We start from the raw sequence: 24050 nt of genomic DNA, 5'->3' as shown, positions 1-24050 counted from the left end.
AAATGCTTTTCCATTTCGTCCAAATGCTCTTTTATTTCTTGCATATCTAACCACGTCCTATTATACTCTTCCACTATTTCACTAACTTCCTCGAATGAATGGAAATCCATATGACTATAAGTAACAGAACACAATAAATATAAAACGTCCAGCAATGTTAAAAGTTAGGTCACCAGAAAGACTCTTTACTCTTGTTGTTTCTATTTCAGTTGAAACGAAACTTGGACTTCAAGACGTCCGCGTCTTTTACATTTATATGGATTATTCATGACGGTTCAATTTTGATTTTATAAATGGACACGTACAGTAGGGAGCTGGATCGAGAGTGTGGGGGATAAAAAAATTAATCTAGGTGAAAAAATTATTATAAATAAATACCGATTCAATATACGAACGAAACTTAATTATTAATTTAATTAAACTCATTTATAAATTTTATAAATTAACTTGAAATATCGTAAAGCCAATAAAATAATATAAATTTCCTACAAATCACCCATTTTAGGGATAAAAATGAAACGATACCAAATACGTACAAAACTCAATTTTCATAAATAGACAATAGTTTTGAAATTAAGTTGGCTTATGGTAAAAATTAGAATAATTTAGGAAATTCTGTTAAAAATTAGTACAATTGGGGAAAATTGGTTAAAAGTTGGTATAATTTGGAGACTTGTTAATGTTAAAAATATAGAATTAATTAGGATATACTTTTAAAATTGAAGAGATAGAAAGGCAATTACGAACGAGATGATGATTTAAAAAAATTAGATTTTCCAATGAACTGTAAAACGCTTCTATAGATGGCAGCCTTGTCTCAAAAATGTATTTTCCTTAAACGGTGTTATACATTCGATAAGCAGTGACGAGAATTCCCGTCAATCAGAGTAATATTTTATCAGTATATCTCAAAATTTTCTGAGTTTTCATCAACATACCAAGAAACAAGATCCCAATGCAGAAAACTACGTGAAAACGCGCCGGTGTCGAAAAACGTGCTCATTCGCGGAAAAACTACGCGCAAAACGCCCTTATACGGAAATATACGCGGTAAACGCACTCGTATGCGGGAAAGTTCCCGGAAAAACCCCCACTACCCAATGCCACACGCGTCTTATATAACAGTTTATCTCTTTAAAGTATTGAATCACTCGACATAATAAAATGAAGTTAAAAAATATTTCCATTCTACGTCACTTTAACAACGAATATTCCATGACGTCAAAACACTCTTAAATTCAAATTAACCGCGCCTCCCGGGTAATCCGCGCACGCGCGCGCGCCGCCCAGGTTATCACTTTTTACATCATCTCATCTTATTACGTACGATAAAACTTGATAATATATACGTTCAAGTACCATATAAGTGTACTCTTGAAATTTGAGATAAGCGGAGATAAATGAACAAGTTGGCCTGAACACAATATGTTGATAACGAAAAAACAAATCGTCGCGAGAAATATCATAAATACATTGACTTTTCGATGATTTTACCCCCATTTCACCCCTTAAATCCCGGATCTCGATCCCGAACCTAAACCTGAACCTGGGACTGATGGGTCGACCTCACTTTCCTTCTACTATCACTTTTTATTTTAATCTCCGTGCAAGGTTGGTTCCTTTCTGAACAGTGAAATGAACGATTCGACGCGACTAACATAACCGAAACGACACGACCGATGCTAACGTAATATTTCAACATAGTCTGAACGCTGCTTTAAGTAAGAAATAATAAATAAATCGGAATGTAAGATAAATGGAAACCGGTTTGTAAACCCACTGATAGGAATGAAAACAAAGTCATGGTCACAAAATTAAACTCCAAAATTAGTATTATTTATTATAGGGTCAATGGAGGTAAGTGTGATCAAAATATTTTATTTTAGGAGTTTACTTGAAATTGCTCCTAAGACAAAAATAGGACCCTCTTAAATATTGGTACAATTAATATGGCCACTTTATCCTACACAACTATGTCACCAAATTTAAAATAAAATAAATAGTATTTTAAATAAATAAATATTTAATTTAACTCTGCTACTGATCACACTTACCCCCCAAAATGCGGGACAAATGTGATAAGGGGTAGGGTAATTGTGATCACGTGAAATCCTTGACCAATCGCAATGAAATTACATACAGACGTTAAATATGGTGTCCCAATGAAATTATATTTTTCGTAGCGCTAAAATAAAATCTTTTGAAACTTAAGTACCCAGATGCTTATATAGCTAGCTTTCCTTGTTTAATAAGTTTACATCAAGAAAATTATGAAAAGTTGTCTTATAAACCATAAATTATTTAACCAAAATTTAACATTGATGAACTGATCACACTTACCCCCACGGAAAATTTAGAATGAGTTTTTCCAGAATAAATTTTTAAAAATTTAAGATGCTAGCAAAATTACAAAATTTTCCCAGCAGGCAAAAAGATAAGCAGACTACCAAACACCAAAATATGAAACCGGTTTTCCAGTTACGAAAAAAGATACAGAACTTTTCTTTTGAGCATAAGATCTCTAAACGCAAGTAGCAGAGTGTAACATTTTTTCTACTAAAAGTTTAAAAACTAAATTTAATTTAAATAAATATTGAAAATAAAGCAACTGTGTATAATAAAGTATATTTCAATATTCATTTATCAAATATTTTTTTAAATATTATTTGGGGAAATAATTGGGACTAATCACACTTGCCTGTATTGACCATATATTAAAAATCTATTATAATGAGGGATTTTTCCCTTACAGTATTTCCCTTCGCTTCTAGGGAAAGCTCAGATTACTCATCCTCACGTTTTTCACCTTTTCAAATTCTCCAAGGAAATTTAGACTAAGCCCACAATATCTAGGATATTGAATTTGGAGTCCTTAAGGAATTAAAAATTGAAAACTCAATGCTACAGATAATAATTTGGAATCCATTTCCCTTGTAATGAACGTTGCCACAGCAACTTCAGTATTACGGAAAATATTTATCAAAAAATATGATCAAAAATCGCTAGACCTATATTGGATCTGGCTAGCTATCGCTAATTAAAGTATTTTATTCCCTTCAATAAATTTCATGAAAAGCTTACGTTCAAACAATATGATACTCAAATTCATCCATATATGCTCCAGGAAATTTAAATTTGTCTTTTTCTTGCTATTCATCATTCGGCGAATCAAAGGCAATTTCGTTTTAGCGTACAAACTCATAAACAGTGAAATTCCCAACAAACAAACCACAAAAAGGGCTAAACTCTAAAAAAATATTATGTTAAAAATTAAGTTTTGAATTTTATTTTCCAAGTATAAGGTCTTAGCCTTTTACCACCCTAGAGTGTGGCTTGCCTTTTCTTATGCACCAAGCTATCATTTAAAACTGCTTCATTCGCTAGCTGTTGAATAATATTTGGTATTTTTTTAAATAATTGAAATTCTATTTAATACAGATTAACACAAATCCGCCTGATAACTTATTAGACCTTAGACGCGATTTAAGCACGTACGCAAGTTAAAAATTATCTTCCCTTCATTTCGTTCCAGGAGCAATTAAGACCAAAGTCATTAACCCTAATTATAAATAAATCATTACTTGGCCATATTATGTAAATCAATTTAAACTAACCAAACATTTAAATTAACCAAAATTCTAAGAAACCGATATTGGGCGAAAACCGTTTCCTTTTTGGACGATTAAGGTTGTTCAGACTTTTGATATTTTTTAAATTTAGGGTCGTTAATATAATATTTATTATTATATTATAACTTATTCTTATTGGTTTTAATTTATAAAACTAAATGAAAAGCTAAAAAGCTCGTTAGCCGTGCGAATGATAATCTTTCGTTATATGGCCTATTACATAGATTTTAAGGATTTCGTTTAAAGCTTCAAAATAGCGATTAAAATATCTAATTGAAAAATGTGTAGCTTCTTCTATTTCCTAAATCGCTTCGGCATTTACGGTCAATTATATTCGGCAATTTTATTTTTTTTGGAACTCGGGGATAAATTTAATTGGTTAACAATTTAATAAACTGAAATACGTAACCAATGTTCGTCAGATAGGTCATCCTTATTTGGGTACCACAAATATTATTTTTGATTAAAATTGGATAAAGTTACATATTTTGTAAGACAAAAGTAGTTTTTACTTGAAAACTAAGCATTTTTAAAAACCCTTTTTTATTTCAATTGGGATTCTAATTTAGTAAAATCTTAAGATAAATTTTTAAGAACGTACTTCAAAGTCGATATTTAAGATATCTATGGTTGTCATATGAACGCTACTCGGCTGATTAGATAATAACATTATATGCGATGCGTGTAAAACCCTTGAAAAGATCGATCTGCCAATGAATGTCCTGTCCGGAGTAAAATACGAAAGCTCACACAGGTAAAAAAAAGTGTCGATGTCCTGCGTGGATAATAACAGAAATAAGTTGAAATTCTAGCAAAGAAGCGCGCGTATAGTGTCCTACAGTCTTTTAACGGGAGTATACCCTTACGAAAAATGTCTTACGGATTCTTAAGAATTTTTTTAAGGAATATTTTTGGGAAATTCTTAAGAAATTCCCTTGGGAAACATTGGGAAGTTTGGCCGTATTTTCCCAACAAATTTCGTAAGATTTCTTAAGAATATTTTTAACGAATATTTTTGGGAAATTATTAAGAAATTCCCTTGGGAAACATTGGTAAGTTTGGCGGTATTTTCCCAAAAAATTTCGTAAGATTTCTTAAGAATATTTTTTAGGAATATTTTTGGGAAATTCTTAAGAAGTTCCCTTGGGAAACATTGGGAAGTTAAGCTGTATTTTCCCAACAAATTTCGTAAGATTTCTTAAATATATTGTTAACGAATATTTTTGGGAAATTCTTAAGAAGTTCCCTTGGGAAACATTGGGAAGTTTGGCCGTATTTTCTCAACAAATTTCGTAAGTTTTCTTAAGAATATTTTTTACGAATATTTTTTACGAATATTTTTGGGAAATTCTTAAGAAATTCCCTTGGGAAACATCGGGAAGTTTGGCCATTTTTCCCAACAACTTTCGAAAGATTTCTTAAAAATATATTTCGAACGACTTCTTAAGAACACCCAAGTATCTTACTATAACTTTCCAAAAGACCCTTAAAATATTTCCTAATAAATCTAACACCATATCAATGTAATTCTTTAAACATGTTTTTAAGGAATTTTGTTACATAATGGTTACTTTAGTTAGAGGATATGGAAATTCAACCTTTAGCTACGGTTTGGCACAAAAAGTTACCTTAAATGGAATAATATTAAGTGCGAAATGTAGGAGCCAGAGAACAGAGAACTGTTACTTTTAACCGAAAATTATAATACCAGTAATTTTTTTAAACTATTGTGCATATATTCAACTTCTAATGGGAAAGTTTGTCTCGGCTCAAAATCTAAAACATAATAATTTTAATGAATTTAGAGGGATAGAAACTGACCTTCCACAAATAATATTTCCAATTGTATTAGACAGATTGAAAATACAAAAACAAATAATTGTTTGAGAATTATTAAAAACTGCACGGACTATTTGATGAAATTCAATTTAGTATTGATGGAAATTAAATTTAACAATGGATTAAAAAAATCATTTTATTTTTTAAAGTTCAATATTTTCTCATTTCAATATTCTTTTTAATTGGGTCAAACCTAAATTTACATTGGAATTCTATATACAAATTTGCAAGTGTTAATTGAGACAAATATTCACAAGTATTGTTTAAAAATATTTTCCTATACATTTTTAACTTTCTGCTATTTAAACTTCCCAAAAATTTCCTTAAGAATCCACGTGGCAAGTTTTCCGAACTTTTCCTTAAAAGGTTATTCCCAAAACTTCCCTTAAATATTCTTAAGTGTTCTTAAGATATATTTTCCGAACAAAACCTTAACTTTCTGCTATTTAAACTTCCAAAAATTTCCTTAAGAATCAACTTGGCAAGTTTTCCGAAATTTCCCTTAAAAGGTTATTCCCAAAACTTCCCTTAAATATTCTTAAGTGTTATTAAGATATATTTTCCGAACAATACCTTAACTTTCTGCTATTTAAACTTCCAAAAATTTCCTTAAGAATACACGTGGCAAGTTTTCCGAACTTTTCCTTAAAAGGATTTTCCCGAACTTTTCCTTAAAAGGATTTTCCCGAAACTTCCTAAAAGTTTTCTTTAGTGTTCTTAAGAGATATTGTCCAATGGATGACAATCCCAAAGGCTCCCTTGGGCTCCCAAATGTTTTCTTAAGATTTCTTACGACATTTTTCGTAAGGGATAACCCTTCTTAATTGATGGGGTGCGTTTAGATTATACAGAGTAGCTTCAACAAGTCTTTCTAGCTAGGGCCGGCAAGAAGTTATTTTGATCATGTTATACCCCCAAATTCCAAAAACCTTTATACACCCCAACTAAACTTACTCCTTCCCGCCCACTGCTAGCAAGTCTTGTGGAAGCTACTCGTTATAGTTTAAGCGCACCCTACCAAACAAGAGGGGTTATGCTCCCTTTAGCCGGCACCAAATGAGATTTACTTCAACCACCAAAAGAAGAGAGAAAAACCAATCAAAATAAACGGAAAATTTATACACAATCGAGATATTTTTTATTTATACTGTGTATGTTTAAACTTATAAATTTTCGAACTTTTACAAAATTTTCTTCGTTACCGGAGGACTCTGATATATTTGGTATATAATATTGATATTATAATTTAGCATGCGCTCAAAAAGAACCTTGAGCTGGTTTTTCATTTAGGTAAGGGCAGAAACCACATATATAGGTGTCAAGCAACTAAGTTTAATTAACAAAACACCAAAAACATTTCGTCCTCGCCATCAAATTTCATTTTTGCATCTTTAATTTATATCTCTCGTTGATGGGAGTATTAAGCCTGTTTTGTTCTCTTAGCATTTCGGACACATTTCTGGTTGAAAGTGGTTCCTTAAATCCCACGAAAACATTAATATGAAAACCGAATTGGCGTACCCAATTCAGTGCCAAATCCACATCGAATCCTTTTTTAAGCGTTTCTGCCAGAGGAACTTCGAAAAATACCACACTTTAAAAGAAATCAAATTTATGAGATTGGTATCGTGGCTAAAACTAAAACATTTCATTATATAAATGCCTAGGAATATAGTACGCACATGTAGGTCTTAAAGCTCCTTCTGCAATCAATAGTTATCTAAACAGGGATACTATTTCGGCGGGTTTTTAAAATAGTGACTACCGTGTTAATTTGATTTCGATAGGTTATAATACACTCAGTTACTTAAAGTTTTTGCTCTCAAAATGGAAAGTACATTTAATTATAAAATTCCATCATTATTTGATGGTTCATCAATGTTTTTGTGTCGTGAAACGTTTATTTTTCGTTAATATCTTTCCTTCTATTAGTCAGTAGCAGAGCAAATACTTTGAAAATAATATTTCAAATAATGCGAATAAATGTAAAAATTATGTCCCTGTTGAAACGATCTGGTGTTTTGTATCGATTTGAATGAAGCTGTTTTAAATAAAAATTGGGTGAAACCACATTCCAGGCGAAAACCAGACTTCAAAATGTTATGTCTAATGGTGATACGGAAAGTAATATCAAACACCAAATGTAAAAATTTCAGAGTAATGATGAGAAAGTGGAGTTCAAATCTTTTAAAAAAAGTACTTATAAATTTTAAAATTATGTTCTTTGGTTATTTTGAAATTATTTAAAAGCTTTATTAAAGACTGATATTTCCACGAATACTTTAAATGATTATAAAAATATTATAGTTTATTAAAAACAAATATAATATTAATTTAAATAGAGACCGTTTAAAAGCGGGGATTGTCTACGTCAGTCGCTACATATTTTAAATTATTTTATTACTCTTGACATTTGTAAAACTCAACTTTCGATTGCTATAGGCTTAACAAGGCCGTAAGCTCCCTTAATCCGGGTATTGTTTACCCGAGTTTCCTAAATTTAAATTTGGCAGGTCTTGTCCTTCACGTTTTAAATACTTACTTATCTTATTAAATTGGCTCTTAAAAAATTAATATTTATCAACTTAACTATTTATTTTCAAAATATTCCATCAGTTAAACATTTTCTCTAGAAAGTAACAATGTAGTTGGGTAATAGAAGTATTTTTACCAACTTGGTTTTAAAAGAAAGTATTCAAGCTATGGAACTAGATAATAATTCCAATAGAACAGACGATATTTGTTTTCACCTTAAGCGGCCTGCTCAATGGAGCCACTTACCTTAAATTGGAACGATATTCGAAAGTGCTCGTCACCTCAGTTACATAGTTTTTTAATGAAGAGATAAAATATGCTTCCTAATGAAAAATTTAAATCTTTAATGACGATTAAAGGTTTACAGTAACAATTTATTTTTTAACTAAATACATATTCCCCTAAAAAAATTACTGTTTCGAAAGTATTTCGTGAAATATTAGGATATCGTAATTTAAGGAAACTACACGGAAGAAGAATAGTTCCACGTGGTAAAACGATTGTATTACAAACAATTAATTTTGTTTATGCTTCATATTTAACGATTATTAAACCCGGTTATGTGTACACGTCATTTTATATCGCATTAAACTACTTTGAATTGTACCAAAACACTTTGAAATGCACTAAAATATTTGGTAATACACGATAACTTTGGATAGACATTGATGACAAAAGAAAATGATAGGTAATTCACTTGAATATTTGGCATTAGTTTAGAATATGTGACAGCTTTTTAATGGTATTAATAATAAAAGGGGGATAAAGTAATTAATACGTTGTCTAGGGAATATTTATTTAGCATTATAGCTTAGTTTAATGAAAGCGTCGACATTAAGATATAATAAAAGGTTTATTTGCACACTCATAATAAAACATATTCAAACATTAAAAACCCGACTTAAAACTAATTTAACCAAAACAGACAGCTAACTTACAAACTAACTTAAAACTAAAATCATGATATTGGCTGGTTCCCCAAAGTTACGTAAATGTTTATACGGTACCGTATTTTAGTTCAGCGATCTGGCGAATCTGGATTCCAGCGAAATAATTCGGTCCTTGGAAGAACGACACATCAGCGTCTCTTGGCTGTTACACTTTTCAGCGTACCACTCGTACCAGGTTTCTTGGCTTCACTCGCGCATTACTTTTTCACGAGGACTTCGCTTCATTTTTAAGAGAGAACGTAGAACGAGGAGACGACCCGAGGTGGTTCTCACCGATTTGGTTCAAAGTTGGGGGATTGTTAGACCTAGATGTAACATTATCCCGTTAAAGGGAAAAGTTACGCTGGGCTTCCGTTTAGCCATGACAACCAAAAATGTTTTTGACAACATAAAATAAGAAAAAGTCTATGTAAAATAACATGCGAAAATGACAAATTCTAAGGGTCCCCCCTGTGCAAAACTTCAGCGAATTTGAATAAATACCTCGAAATTTTAGGTATAATACAAAATATTTTTAAAACTTATGCCGTGATAACTGCCATATATTTTCACCGATAAATCTTTAAATCTCTACATTACATTATCTGAACGATGTAAACAGATTTTTAGATTTCGATAGAAAAACGACGCCATTTTATAAAATGGCGGATACAAATATAAATCATGGTGCAATAAGTTAGGTAATTTGTATCCGATTAACCTAAGATTTTCTACGTTACATTATCTGCCCGAATGAATTCGTACTATAGATTTTTATAGAAATCCGACACCATTTTGGAAAATGGCGGATATCAATAAAACTCATCGTGCGATAAGTTCCGTATATATTCGTCGATTAATCAGAAATTTTCTACGTTTCATTATCTGCCCGAGTTAATTAGACCTATGGGTTTTCCAATAATAATCCGACGCCATTTTGAAAAATGGTGGATATAAATATAACTTATGATGCGATAACTGCCGAAATTATTTGTCGATTTAAAGCAAGTGGCGACCCCTGTGTAGTAGCATTCCCGTTCAATAGATGTCGCTAGCGTAGTTATTAAAAAATGATAGAAACAAGCTGCTCAAGCCAATTAAGCCTCTAAAGGCGTGAACTAACAGCTACCAAGTTGCTAATAGGCGTTTTGAAGTCACATGCTTATAAAGACTACTTAATTTCTGAATTGACAAATCCTTAAGTTTTCAGCTTATTTTTTTATTCTAAAATATGGAGAAAATGACAGTCCTTCCATTACCTAGTCCGTCTTAATAAAAATTATTTGTTTGGTAGTTGTGCTTGTGCATTTCGGCAACGGCTTGTCAAAAAAAGTCAAATTGTTACCTAGGCTTACAAATTCGTTTAGCGTTTATAACGTTTAGTATGGCTAAAGGTTCAGGTAAAACATATATATATTTTGTTTTTAAAAGTTTGTATTGGTATAAAGATATTTTTAAATATAGGTGGAAAACATAGAGTTAGCTTGAATGATGAGGCATTTATCGCTTTCCAAACGGAAAGAAAGAAAAGAGGGATGTCATTAGATGCTTTTGTGCTACTTCTGTTGAAAAAACTGTAAGTTAATTCAAATTTAAATATGTTATTTTTAGCTTTCATATATTAAACTTTTCAATAAGCAATGAGACTCCCTCTCCAATCAAAATATCAGTTGCAATACAAGCAACACCGGAGACTAAATCAGTTGTGTCCCAAAAAAGAGACGAAGAACTATCATCTGTTCAAGACAAACCAACTCAAACAGATAGGAAATATTTTGGAGATATTCAAACTCAGACAGTTGGGAAACAATTCAGAGATTATGAAACTCAAACTGACTTTAGTATATTTGCTACAAAACTAAAGAACTATGAAAGAATACCACAAGCTAGTACGAAGTTACTCATGCTTAATTTGATATATTTAGTTTGATTAATTTTTTTATGTAGGACCAGTCTCTCATTTAACCTACGGTTTAGCTGCTGAGTCTCCAGAAAGCACACCAGAGAAGCTTATACAGAGGTCTCAATCATTAACATCCACCCCAACCACTCCTATTAAGACCAGAGTTTCACTACGAAGTCAAAACTTATTTGGATCTCTAATGAATGTATCTCCTATGTGTGTTAATTATTACATATACTTTGCAATACACATGTCTAATATATCATTACTGATAGCTCGGAACACAATGATGAATTCTTATACAAGGGAGATGAAGATTTGTCTAACAGTGAAGATGATGATATGGAAGAGTCATCGACATTAAAAGCGGATGAAAATAAGACTGCAAGTCAAGAAGAACATGAAGTGGCTGGTGGCTTTGAGAAAATTGAGTATGTGGTTTATTATTAGAACTGTAAATACATTTATCAATATTTTCTAAATTGGTATTAGCAATTATTTTACCACCTGTTGCTAGTGGGGCACCCAGAAAATTATTCATATGAGGGGGAAAACTTGATTAGGGGGGTCCTTGTTTCTCTCTGGGTGAGCTATTGGTGGTTGCCAGGCTGTTCTAATTATAATTCTAATGGCTTCCAATTAAAAGATATGCAAAATTTAGATGCCTTTCTATTTAAAAAATGCCTTGTTCAACGTATTTTTTATATAATTTAGCATTGATGAAGATGTTGTAGAAAATGAATTGAACTTTTCTCATACTTTCACCGAAGAAGATTTATCTCCTGAAGTAGTAATGAGACCATTGTACAATTACAAAAGTCATATAACTAATTTGAATTAAATTTTAAATAGGATGATTTAAAGCATGATGATTTGGAAGAAATTGAGTCCGATTTAAGTTCTTTGGTGATAGAGCCAAGTTTTATAGTAAGTTTTACACAAATGTTTTATGTAAAATCAGGTTGTAGGTCTTAAAATAAGGGTTCAGTAACCTTTAGGTTTTGTGGGGCCTTAAGTAAGTTTGGCCCAACCTCAAAAGCCATGTTGTAGAGGTTTTTTAACAATACTCTCATTTCAAGAATAATGTTGAAAGTTTATTCTTACTATTCATGGATTTATTAATTTTGAAATTACTACCTTCAAAGAAATAAGACATTTTCTAATTATGAAAATTGGTATAGATTACTAATTCACTAGTAGTAAAATGTATATTATTTTTATTGCTAAATTCCATATACAAAGTAAATTACTAAATCATCTTTATACTAAAATTACTAATTATAGCTAATTATTAAAAAAAAATTGCAAATAAATAATTACTTTTTCAATTTATATAATGTTTGTGATTTTTGTTAAAAATTTCTGAATATCAATTTTTATATTCGTAAAACTAAATTTCATAAATTAGTAATTTAAGATTGCAGGTTGTTTTAAAAACTTTAAATATTCATTATAAATCAGTAAATTATACTTCATTTTTTTGTATAGTTTTATATTATTGATTTCAATTTATAGATGATGATTTTTGTGTTAAATAATTATTTTCAGCCTCATTCCGATCCGACCAAATACCATGTAAATGACTCGATGGCATTAGTGCACTATCCAACACTCCTAAATTTAATCAAAAAGGCATACGGCGTAAGATGCAAGTGGTGTTCGGAACCAGTTGCCTATGACACAAAGCCAATTGGTTCTGCCATTTTAGTATCTTTTAAATGTTCAGGTCCTGGCAGTGATGGCAAACGTCATCTCAAAGTGAGCATTTGACTATTTACTTGCCACTTAAATTTATACAATTGTACTGATTTTTTTTAGGGAAAATGGGCAAGTCAACCCATGTTTCATGGGCTATATTCTGGGAATTTAGCTATTGCAAGCTGTATTCCTTTATCAGGAAATATCTACGGCAAGATTGCTTTGCTTATGAGGCACACAAAAATATTTTTCTTTGGAAAAGACACCTATTACTGGTAAGACATGTTTTTTTTCTTAGAGTACTTACTGAATAACATGCTCTGTGTCCAGTGGCGTTGCCTCAATGGCCTAGTGATAGTACAGGAGACAGCGGAGTGGCTTTATTTTTTTGGTTCCCTCGGTATGGGTTGCATAACCGCCTAGGGCCCGGTTGTACTGAGAAAAATTGAAAAACGTATATCTCGCCACTGTGACAGCCTGAGCTTTTGAACAGGATATGACCTTCAGCATTTCGAAGTACGGTCTCAATTACGGTGACCGTAACAATATGCGCGTTGACTATAGTATTTATGGTATGGATCTTACAATATTGGTGATTTAGGGGTCTGGAGCCCCTCTGTCTGGTTACCAAACGTCACATACTAAAGCATAATATATTTACTAATCTCACTGTGGGCCTAGACGCACTTATAGGTTAGCAGCGAAATGCTAGACTTCACATTAACATCCCACTGTTCCGCCATGCTGTCAAAGAGCCTACTTCATTCTTAAACTTTTACTACTAACGTAAAACTCATGGCCACAAAGCGAAAATCGTGAACACGCGAGTTAAAACTAGTATTCGACGATGGCATTTAACATACAGGGTGATTAAAAGTTGGATTTCCTGGCGTCTGGACTTTTTTTCCTGCGAAACTCACTGGACATTCGGGAAGCAGGTAGGGGACTTCTTGCGCTAACAAACCGAATGGGACTCAGAGTCTCAGAGTTAACCCTACTCACCAGTATTATGTTATCATATTTTCTCATTTTACTGGGAATGTGCGGATAACCTTTTACCAAGGGTTATCAGTACGGTTTTCGGTTCGGTTAATCTAACCGAATTTTCAGAATTTTTTGAGAAACCGTTATCGCTTCGAAATTCGTTTTGGGGGCGTATAAAGTATTCGATAATTTCGGTTAGAGATTTATTTACTCGGATTTTTTTTAATTTGGTTAATAAATTTCAATTTTTTTTTAATTATTATTTTTCATAATAAATATCTGAATAAAAAGATAAATATCGGGTATCCGAGTTATTTTAACACCCGAAGCCTATTTTTAACAGAAAATAGGAGCGGGATACGGGATAGGGGGAGCCAACAGGTAGAGAAGAATCCCACTAAAAGTGACGACAGAGGTTTTTTGAAAACACGTTGGGCGGCCACTTTGGTCTTTGGAAGGAAAAAAAGCGGCTGATTAGGGGGGAAGCCGCGTGTTTGAGATAAGTTATAGTTTTACAGTTTTACTTTCGCCTCTCTAATTGACTCTCACCAGTTCCGTGCAGACAGAAACTGCCTTTTTATCAATCTATCTCCCTATAACGGTAAAACCTTTAATTTAGGCTAATGCCCATTTCTTTGTTTGAAGAAAGCTATTTATGATGTCAAATGAAGCCTCAGCTGATAATTAGGTTAATAGTTAATCGTTTATTATTCTAATGAAAACGATTACACGATTTGTATTTGAAAAGAAATCGATTACTAAACCGAAATTTATCAAAATTGAAGCCGATAACCGATTTTCAAGTTTCCATAAACCGATAACCGAAGCGAATTATAATTTGAAATTTAACTGTTATTCGATATCCATACCGATACCAAAAATACAGTATCTGCACATCCCTACGGTCTATCTCTTTCATACTTCATAATTTTGTCCACCTGTTATTAGTTTCAAAATATTACACCACCATACACTTGAAACTCATTCATTGGTATTACCTTAACCTAGAATACAAAATACATCCCCTAGGGGAAATTAAAATTTTTATTATTAAATAGGATTTTTGCAAAACTTAAAATAAGAGTAAATTTTTTTAGCAATTGCCTTCAGGGTCGTCAACAGACGTACGTTCTCTGTTTTTTTAGCTTGAACCGCGATAGTGCCGCGGAAAAAGGCGGTGGTATTGGTGTATTATCTAAAACAAACGATCTGGTCCTAATGACAAAAATTCACGAACATATGTCGGTCGAATTTAAAGACTATCTGGAAATAGCTTATGGAATCGTAAACTATGCCACTTTCCTCGGTGGAATGGAATAGGAACGAATGTTAAGAGTTAGAAGCTGGAGCCGGGTAGGAAAAGGTGTTTATACTGGAAGACCAGAATGGACATTTTGTTGAATTTGATGGAGGAAACGATGCAAATGGTCATATGCTAAAGGAGTTTAGTTCTCTTAACAATCTGGTAATTGGAAATCTAATGGACGTATGTGATGGAAAAACAACGTGGCAGAGGCAGGGTTTAAGTTCGACTATTGACTACTAAGTGGAGACCTCGTGCCTAGCATTATCTCGATCGCTGTCGTTGAAGATGGCTTTAACAGTCTGGATAGTGGTCATAGCCTTATCACGACTTATTTCGCGTTGCCAAGATCCTTGATTGCGAAATGCACAAATGTAGCTTCCGCTAATAGCACACGCTTTTTGGGAGATTTTTCGGATTTAAAGATGATGGATAATTATACCTAGGAAATGGAAAGATGGGATTTGTTGTCAGGAGAAGAGTGCTCTTACACAGACTTTGTTGACGTGATGAACGCGGCAATCCCCCGTCGACGAAGCAAACGTAACCATAACAGTAAAGAAAACTGCCTTAAAATTTTCTGGGATGGTGAAGTGAAGATGGCGATCTCCCAGCGAAAGTAAGCGTGTAGAACACACCGAAAAGCGATATTTCAAAAGGAGGATATCCTGATCGTAAAAGTGAAATTGGACGAAAACATGAAGGCTAAACTCGACTGTAAAATCTTGATTGATAAGAAGATACGTCTAATTAAATAAAGATAGATAAGGTATAGTGGCGGGTGAGAGAGCTACACACTTAAAAAGGTTGGGTTGTTTTCGACCCAAAATTGGTTTATTAGCGATAATGTTTCTTCTACTACGGGAGTTGTCTTGTGTGCAATAATATGGTACAATTGGTACTAAGACACAATATGTCTTCAATCGGTGCTATGTGATGAGTGCTAGCATGACTATTTCCAGGCTGCGTTACTCTTCTTTGGTAACTACGATGTCTGGTACTTCGAGATCTTGCTCGTCCAGCGTTAGCGTTTCCTGTTTGAAATCAAGCACCTTCTAAATATCCTTTCTTTGACAATGTCTGCATGTGGATTTCAAGTATGGACATTCAGTGGAATCATGATCAGTATTATTACATCTTGTACTGCTGAATTCCGCTGTTGAAATCGATTTGTACGTGGCTGTAGAATCTCATTCCTACTGTGATGCGATCTTATTTGTCTATTTCTATAATTATGCGATCTGCCATAAATCTTATAGATGTTCTCTCCGCCATTAGCTGCATTCATTTAACAATTTTACTATTGGAATTTAAAATATAAGTTTAACATGGACAAAAGTTTGCCGCCAATTTTGTAATGATTCAAAACAAGGCTAATTAAATTTTTCAATTGAAAGTTTCTTTTAAAATAGCACCAATGAAACGATTAATTTTTAAATAACTCACTATTCTTTCTTTTAATTCGGCTAAAATGCAAGCTATGTGGTTTATAATAAGCTGTTTTTACCTCTCCCTGGGTGGGGTTTTACAATCACCGTGTCTATTGGGGTGTGTATGTTCGCAGTTTCTCGAATGTTGTAGAAAGGGTTATTGTTTTCAAAGCGCCTGAATTCAAATGCTTTATTTATATTACGACGTGTGTGAGTGTTGTGTATGTAAGGGGTACCTACTCTTCAACTTCTATTTTTAGGACGGACCGAGCTCTAAGGGTTACTTTAAATGGCAAGGTTTCTACCAATTGTTCACGTTATTCGGCTTAATATCAATTTGCGAAACCGTCGGGTGAGTTTTGAGCCCTGGCCCTCCTGCTTGGTAGGGTAAAGCAGTGGACACTGACGGAATTTACGCGGCATGTCTCAAATCGATGCTCCTCTGCCCAGACGCTGCTTGTTGATGGAACCGGAGCGAGAGTTACGCTCATTCACTAGGGCAAAGACAAACTGAGGATGAACTGAATTCGTCAGTGTTGTACAAGGTATATGCTTGCGGTTGGCTTCTCTTTCAAGCACGAACTGGCGCATTGCTAACTAGCGAACGCTGTGGTCAGCAATTTTACTGCACGCCTAGATGCTGGCAATGCGATGCAATAATGGAAAGCTTACTACGCGTGCTTCTTGAATGTCCGGCTCTAAACGCCTTCGAGAAGATTTGAGACTGGTGAGAGTTTTATTGGAACCTGGAAGATCTTCTTGGCTTCACCGACATACAGCGTGTATCCATACTCAGTATATAAATATTAAGGGCTTATAAGAATTGAGACTTTGTCGCGATCATCTGCGACGAATTGTTAGGGCACTAGAGAGTTTTGAAGTTTGGCCTAAAACCCCCAGTAAGTAGGCTGCCACACAAACACAACCACCCAGCTAGAAAAACCGATTTCATGGGTAGAAGAAAGATCAATTTTAGTAGTAGGAAATGAGTTAAAACAACGACAACACATTTTCAACTGTTTTTAGTTTTTTATTCAAGCAAATGCTCAACATTTCGTCCTCCAACTCTAACACTCCAGGCGTGGTTCGTATGTGTTCCGCAGCGGCGTGTATTCTTTCCACCAAATCTAACTCCGAGTCAACTGGGGTTTCGTAAACAAGTTCTTTCATCCAGCAGCCACAAGAAAAAGTCTAGCGGATTGAGGCAGGTGATCTTGCAGGCCATGCTACTGGACCTCCTCGGCCAATACATCTGTGGAAAATGTTCGTTAAGGAAATCACGAACCCGTAAAGCAAACTTAGCCGGAGCTCCGTCGTGTTGAAACCGCATTTGTCGCAAAATTGGTAATGATACATCATCCAGAGAAGACATTTTACTGAAATACCAGGTACGCTGTCCCATGAATCTCGGCGGTAGCGTGTAAGGACCCACCAAAACATCTCCCACTATTCCAGCCCACGTTAACAGAAAACCATGTGTAAACGTGGCATGGGGATTCTCATGGGCCTACTCGTGCTGGTTGTGTGGGTGTATAAAATACTCTCCGAAAAGAAAGTTGAAACTTCTAGAACTTAATGATGTTACCATAAAATGTACTATTAGCATTCAAGAAAGCCTCAAGGACATCATAGAGGAACAGTGTTATTAAATGTTTTTCCAAAAGCCGATCTCAAGTACTTAGACGATCAGAAGTGGAATTATGAAATCCACGAAGAAACTTGAGAACTTCATAGTCGAACAGTGTCATTAAACGTTTTACCCATCGACGGACTCCATTTCTTTTACAGTCTGAAGCGGAACCATGAAATGTAAAAAGATCACTAGACAAAACTTCGAAGACACCCTTAACGAAGTGTCATTAATCTTTTTTTTTTTCACCAGTAGATCAAAGTACTTTTGACGATCAGAGTAGTTAAATTTAACACGGAATAACGCGCGAATATTCATTTCAAAATTTCCGCTTTAGTTTATTACTTTTGTAGTCAGTGCCGAAGCTTTGTGATGCTCAGGTAAACAGTTATTGAAATGACTAGTACATCGGTACATTTATTTATAGTTTTTCTAGAAATTAGATCTATTTTTTGTGGCTCACAAATTTATTATAAAATCAGTAGAAAAGAGACAGACTATTTTTTGTACTTATAATAGACCACTTAATTCTGTGAACGTGATACAAGTTATAACTAACTTAACACCTTCGTTAATCGAAATATAAACATATATACACGTTTTATATACAAAGTTAATGCAATACTAAAAATGAAAATTAAACTAGTTAAATTTAAACAAAATGGTTAATACTTATAAATTGCTATTATAGAGATAAAGTTAAAACAAAATTAAAATTATATTTATTGTAATTTTTTAATGTTTTTCTAATGGAAAAAACGACTTTAAGGTTAAATCTTTCCTTTAAAGGGTGTATAACCCTTCTGCTTTGGTAGGGTGCACTTAGACTATACCGAGTAGCTTCCACAAGCCTTCCTAGCGAGGGGCGGCAAGGAGTTAGTTTAGTTAGGGTTTATAAACGTTTTCTAAGTTTGGGGGGTAAAACCCGATCAAACTAACATTTTGCCTCCCCTCGCTAGAAAGGCTTGTGGAAGCTACTCGGCATAGTCTAAGCGCACCCTACTAAACAAGAGGGGTTATACTCCCTTTAAGGAAAAGATTTTGACTCGTCCTGGAGTCTGGAGAACACCTATTAATCCGGGTAGTAACCTGGCCTAAAACCTCGATATACTCCGTCTGGGCTCGGAAAGCGTTGTCTTATTCTCAACACCGCGCAAGCAGGGTGGACCAATCGATTCCCGACACCCAGACGTCCGTATAGCCACAATGCCAAATTGGAATAGGCCGCGAACCTCAATCGGTCGTTGGAAATATTCAACATATTTGCATCGAGAATAAGTTCGTTTCTCATTCTCATTTTTAAGACTAGAACGAACGGTTCAAGGCACAAGATGCGAAACTCTTGTCCGTTCGTTAAACAGTCCGGACTGTTACAGCATCTGTTTTCTTGTTCCGTAGGCATTGGTTGGCAATGCCTACAGATGCAAAATGGTTCTGGTTGGGCATCGTCTGGAATAGGCTCTTCTGGTCCTGCGCCGCCCTCAGCTAAATTGGAATGCATCGTTTCGCTTCTCTCAACGTTTATGTCCATTTCCGCCATCCCTGATGATAGGGTTTCTGCAACAGCTTCGTTGGCTAGTGAAGCAAATTCTGGTAAAATTCTAGACAATTTCAACAGCAGTGAATCTTTGCCTGCCTGGGACATCTTCTGTATGATCTTCTAGAATAGTAAATAGTGGTTTCGTAACTTCAATATGATTCTACAATTCGGAAGACTAACTTGCATCTCCATCTCTCTTTCATCTAAACCACTGTTTATTATGGAGGCGTAATTTTTATCAACTTTAGCCATGGCCTCTCGGATTCCTCTATTGCCCGTCATTTTTCGGCCATGCTGTTTTGGTGCTTTCTGCGCCCCAGACTGTCTGCCCCTTTTTTTAGGAGCTATCTTTTTCTTTGGTTTAGCACCAGTTCGCTCCCACGGCTCTTTATCATCATCCTTAGATTAAAAATTACATTTGTATCCATATTAATTAGTTTGCTTCTTAGTATACTAACAGTCGATAGAAGCAGACGTTCATAAAATATCTCTTATAAGAAAAGTATTCATATTCTTAGGCTCGGGCCAGATTCCAATGGATGCTAATTTCTAACCAAACCTCAGATGTGTAACCCCGTTACGGTTTAAAATTGACGCGTATATTATTATTATGCAAAACGATGTAAAATTTAAAAATGATCTGTTTAAAAACCATATTTTCTCGATGTAATAATTTAACAAACTAGAGGCATAGCACAATTTTTCTATCGAAAAATCGGCGGGATCCTGCGTAGGTTTCGAGTTAATGACACTATAAAATGAATACTTATCTCGCAAGAAGTATGTTATATAATTCTGGTAGTAGCTATATAAAATTATATTAAATACTATTTACTGATTCTATTGGTGCACAGGGCTCTTGAGTTAGACCAGATCTTTCAATTGCGCCACTTTCTTCATGAAATCCGATTTTAGTACGTTCATCTCTGTACAAAGGCGTCGTAGTACCCTTTGTTTTTAAATATTTTGTGTAAATTTAGAATTGGTTTTATTTTAATTATAAAAATATTTTTACGATCTTACTGTCATCATTGAATACAAATCTTCGTTCCAATTAAACATCGGCATTTGTGGTTCCGATTCCGTATCCTGTGATTTTTCATTTTCGGAAGAACTGGCGCTAGTATCTGAATCTAACATTTCGGTTGAACAGGTAGCTTCACCTTTCTTCCTTTTTCCTTTGACCTCCCGGCTAACTCTGTTACGGCATGGTAATTTCTTAGTGCCATATTCGTTGCATGTGCACTGATCAGTGCATAATTTGCCATTTTTCTTGCACAAACAATATCCCCTTCCGGTTGGATTTTTACAACCATGTTTGCAAGCGCACTTTCCCGACCACGGGTCTTCTAGACCTTTTTTAACTGCCAATGGTAGTTCCATTGAAAAATTATAATTGCGACTAGATTCCGTAAATTATAGGTTCTCTTCAGATATCTAAACTTCCACACTTCACGCAAAAAAAAATATCTCCAACTATCTTGCTAGCAGACAAAAGAATATGAAACGACGACGCACAATCGCGAAGCGCTATTCTGAATTTCGATATCTTAGTATTGGTGTCTTTCGAGTTTCCAGAAAGCGAAACCGAAACCCCTAGTCACGCGTGTTTGGTACACATTTGACCCGACCGAGCCTAGGTGTAATTTCGCCCGAGCTATCTGTTGTTTTTTCCCCTTTTGGAAGAGGACAGTGGATTGGGAGGTAATAGCCCCACCCCGTGTCACGGATAGACTAAAGTTCACAGCTACCCAAGGTCATAATTTCGGATTTCAAGCTACTCTGCCTCTTATGATCAGGGACGGGGGGGGGGGCAGGGGTACATTGTAACCCCCAACGAAAGTAGGGGGTGGAAGGTATATATATAGATTAGAATATAATGTTTATTATTGTGACCCAAAACAATACATTAGTATCAGCTAGTTGATCCACATACAAACAGTCAAAAGTTATAGTACTTTCTATAACAACCATTTATTGTTGAGTCAATATGCGTTATATTAATATTTGTATTAGCCAATATTGACCGCGTTAAAAAGAGTGGTGAATGTAAAATGCTCTTGACGTAATAACGCTGCAAACGATATGCAACGGTTCAGATACCGCTGCAGGTCCGATTACTCTTATTGAACGCAGCCCATGTATTTTTGCCCCTGGAAAGGTGCCGTGAATCCTGCAACCTACATACACCTATACACCAATATTTTTCTGCCTCAGTCAATTTAGCGGCTGCACGGGGGGGGGGGGAATTAAGGTTTTGTTTATGACTCAGTCTTCACGAGATTTTAGTTCTAGCTGGGGCCCAGCTAGTATAGAATGAGTTAATCTTCCTGGATATTAGTGTTGCAGTTAAAATTAAATTTTTGTAAAATATCTGAACAAGTAATTTTTTTTAAATCGACCAAAATTGGATAAATTGACCAAAATTGGGTAAAAAGACTAAAATTGGGTATTATGATAAAAATTCGTCGAAATGAAAAAATTGGGTAAAATTGTGTTAAAACAACTAATATCGGATACAATTGGGTAAAACTACAAAATTTGGATAAAACTGCCAAAAACGTGGCTAAAAATGATTTAATTGAATAAAATGAAAGAAATTTGGTTAATTACAACTTGCAAAAAAATTGTCACTCTCTAGCGAGTCGAACGTCAGTATGTCTGTAGTGTAACGCTGTTTCTCAGAAACTACCCCACCTATTGAAATGAAATTTCTCACACCTAAAGATATAGGCGGCTTTGACAAGACGTCATTTTCATTAATATTGTTGGTACATTGTTTAAAAAAGCATTTTTTCTTACATCAATGATTGTTATTAGATCGATGACATCATGAATAGAATGATTTAATTATTTTATTATTATACTACTTGAAAATGGCCGCCTTTAGTTAACGACCAATAAATCTAAAATTATTAACCAAAATTTGTCATAAAGGGGTCATTATTTTTAGATTTGCAAAATCAACGGTATATTCCTAAACTGTCAAAACGAAGATATTGTTAAAAAGGCAAACGCCATTGAATAAATAAGCTAATTATTTTATTTTTTATCAAGTATTATAATGGAATTTTCCGCCATTTACATGGTGAAAGTAGCTTATTTACTCATCGGTGTTTGACCTTTTTACAATATCTATAGTTTATAGCATGGGTGACGTAGGTCTACGTCACACTGGAATTACTCTATACCGAAGGTGAATTTGTCGTGGAAGAAATCGTTGAATACATTAGTTCTGTGGGAGAGTATATCTTATTAAAATTATTAGCTTACGATATTGGTGAAAACGAATTAAATTGGATAAAGCGACGCAAGGAATATTAAAATTAGTACTCGGAATTGATTATTTATAATTTCCGAATTTTCCGATAAATAAATTTGTTGAAAATTAACATATATATATATATATATATATATATAAGTAAATGTTTTTTTATACAACCACGCATTTCGTTGAATAAAAGTGACATTTAGTATTTGTTATTTAAATAAATTAAATATTTAGTAAATAAATATTATTTAAATATCGCCGAGTTTATTTTATTAATGACTAAAAAATAATATAAATCAGAGCATTATATTTAATCAAGTCGACGATAAATGCTATTTGTAAAGTATAATTTTGAAAATATACTTAAAAATAAACCTTTTTCATAAACAACTCAAATTAAAAAAACCAAGATATAAAAATAAAATATTTAGTATAGTCATAACGACTATATTAAATATGGTAGATAGAATAATTTAAACCAAATATTTACAGATTTAAATATCAAGTATATTCAAAATAAATTAAGTAACATATAGTTGCAGAGTTTTACTAAATTAGAAACAGACGTATACAAATTCAATTAAAATTTGTTTTCTATATTTTTAAAATTTCACGAAAAATGTCCAGAATGTGAAGATGAAGTTATAAGTAATTTTAATAATAAACTAACATGTTATATTACTGAAAAGGTTTGAATACAGGACGTTTAATCATTGAAAGTGAATGTGATAATCGTAGTAAAAACATGGAAAACAAAACTTTTGTCGGCAGTAACAAAGCAAATTTTAGAACAAATAGGACGACTACATGAAAGTGAATCAGTAACGGGAAAAATGAAGCATGCCTCTTTCAGAGCAAATTAGTGGTTTTGGTCAGAAAGTCCAGAAGAGAACCAGGAATATTTAAAGGGCCTCACCGGTGTTTGAAAAATTAACCCAGAAAATCAGGTAGCAGACGACGTGTCGTAGCTTTCCCTATGTCCGCGATTCCCGCGGGAAACTGACGAATTTCAAACGCCGGTGGGGCCCTTTAATCATCGGTTCGAAAATTGACGCCGATAATTACAACGAAATCGAGAACTTTTTAGTTTTTACTTTACCTTCTTTTGAAGGTTTTCTTCAGTTTATCTACTTTTGGTCCTTCATCACTTTTGGTAGTTTGACAGATTTATTTTAGTCAATTTCAATTGATTTAAGACGATTGTAGTCGAAACTTATTTATTTTAAGTAAATACTGCTCTTTTTATCCAATTTTTGACGATTTCAAAAGAAATTATTTGACAATACCCTATTTAGGTAAAGTTTTCAAATATTCCTTTCTTTATCAAATTCAGTGTCAATTTTACACAAATTTGGATGA

At 33.9% G+C, this 24050-nt stretch overlaps 2 protein-coding genes across 2 annotated transcripts in view; both read left to right on the top strand.

The window, feature by feature from the left end:
• Positions 1 to 24050, top strand: part of LOC149954432 (uncharacterized) — a 123231-nt gene that overhangs the window by 48685 nt on the left and 50496 nt on the right. The gene's annotated exons all lie outside the window — the stretch shown is intronic.
• LOC149954433 (uncharacterized) lies at positions 10317 to 14837 on the top strand. Its single transcript, XM_090169117.1, has 10 exons — positions 10317 to 10332; positions 10397 to 10508; positions 10571 to 10821; positions 10880 to 11051; positions 11111 to 11266; positions 11550 to 11625; positions 11688 to 11762; positions 12384 to 12593; positions 12654 to 12808; positions 14615 to 14837. Exons 1-10 carry the CDS (start codon positions 10317 to 10319, stop codon positions 14835 to 14837), a joined length of 1446 nt encoding a protein of 481 aa, XP_090025243.1.

The sequence above is a fragment of the Leiobunum rupestre genome, chromosome 3 (genome assembly GCF_980474605.1).
Source record: "Leiobunum rupestre chromosome 3, qqLeiRupe1.1.hap1, whole genome shotgun sequence".
Taxonomy (NCBI): Eukaryota; Metazoa; Arthropoda; class Arachnida; order Opiliones; family Sclerosomatidae; genus Leiobunum; species Leiobunum rupestre.
Note: the sequence above shows the minus strand (reverse complement) of the source record. Positions and strands in the feature narration are given on the sequence as shown.

Excerpts from the sequence above, each read along its gene's own strand:
- LOC149954433 (XM_090169117.1), top strand. Across the intron at positions 10,509-10,570 it reads CTACTTCTGTTGAAAAAACT|CAATGAGACTCCCTCTCCAA; the intron begins GTAAGTTAATTC and ends CTTTTCAATAAG. Across the intron at positions 11,267-11,549 it reads GGTGGCTTTGAGAAAATTGA|CATTGATGAAGATGTTGTAG; the intron begins GTATGTGGTTTA and ends TATATAATTTAG.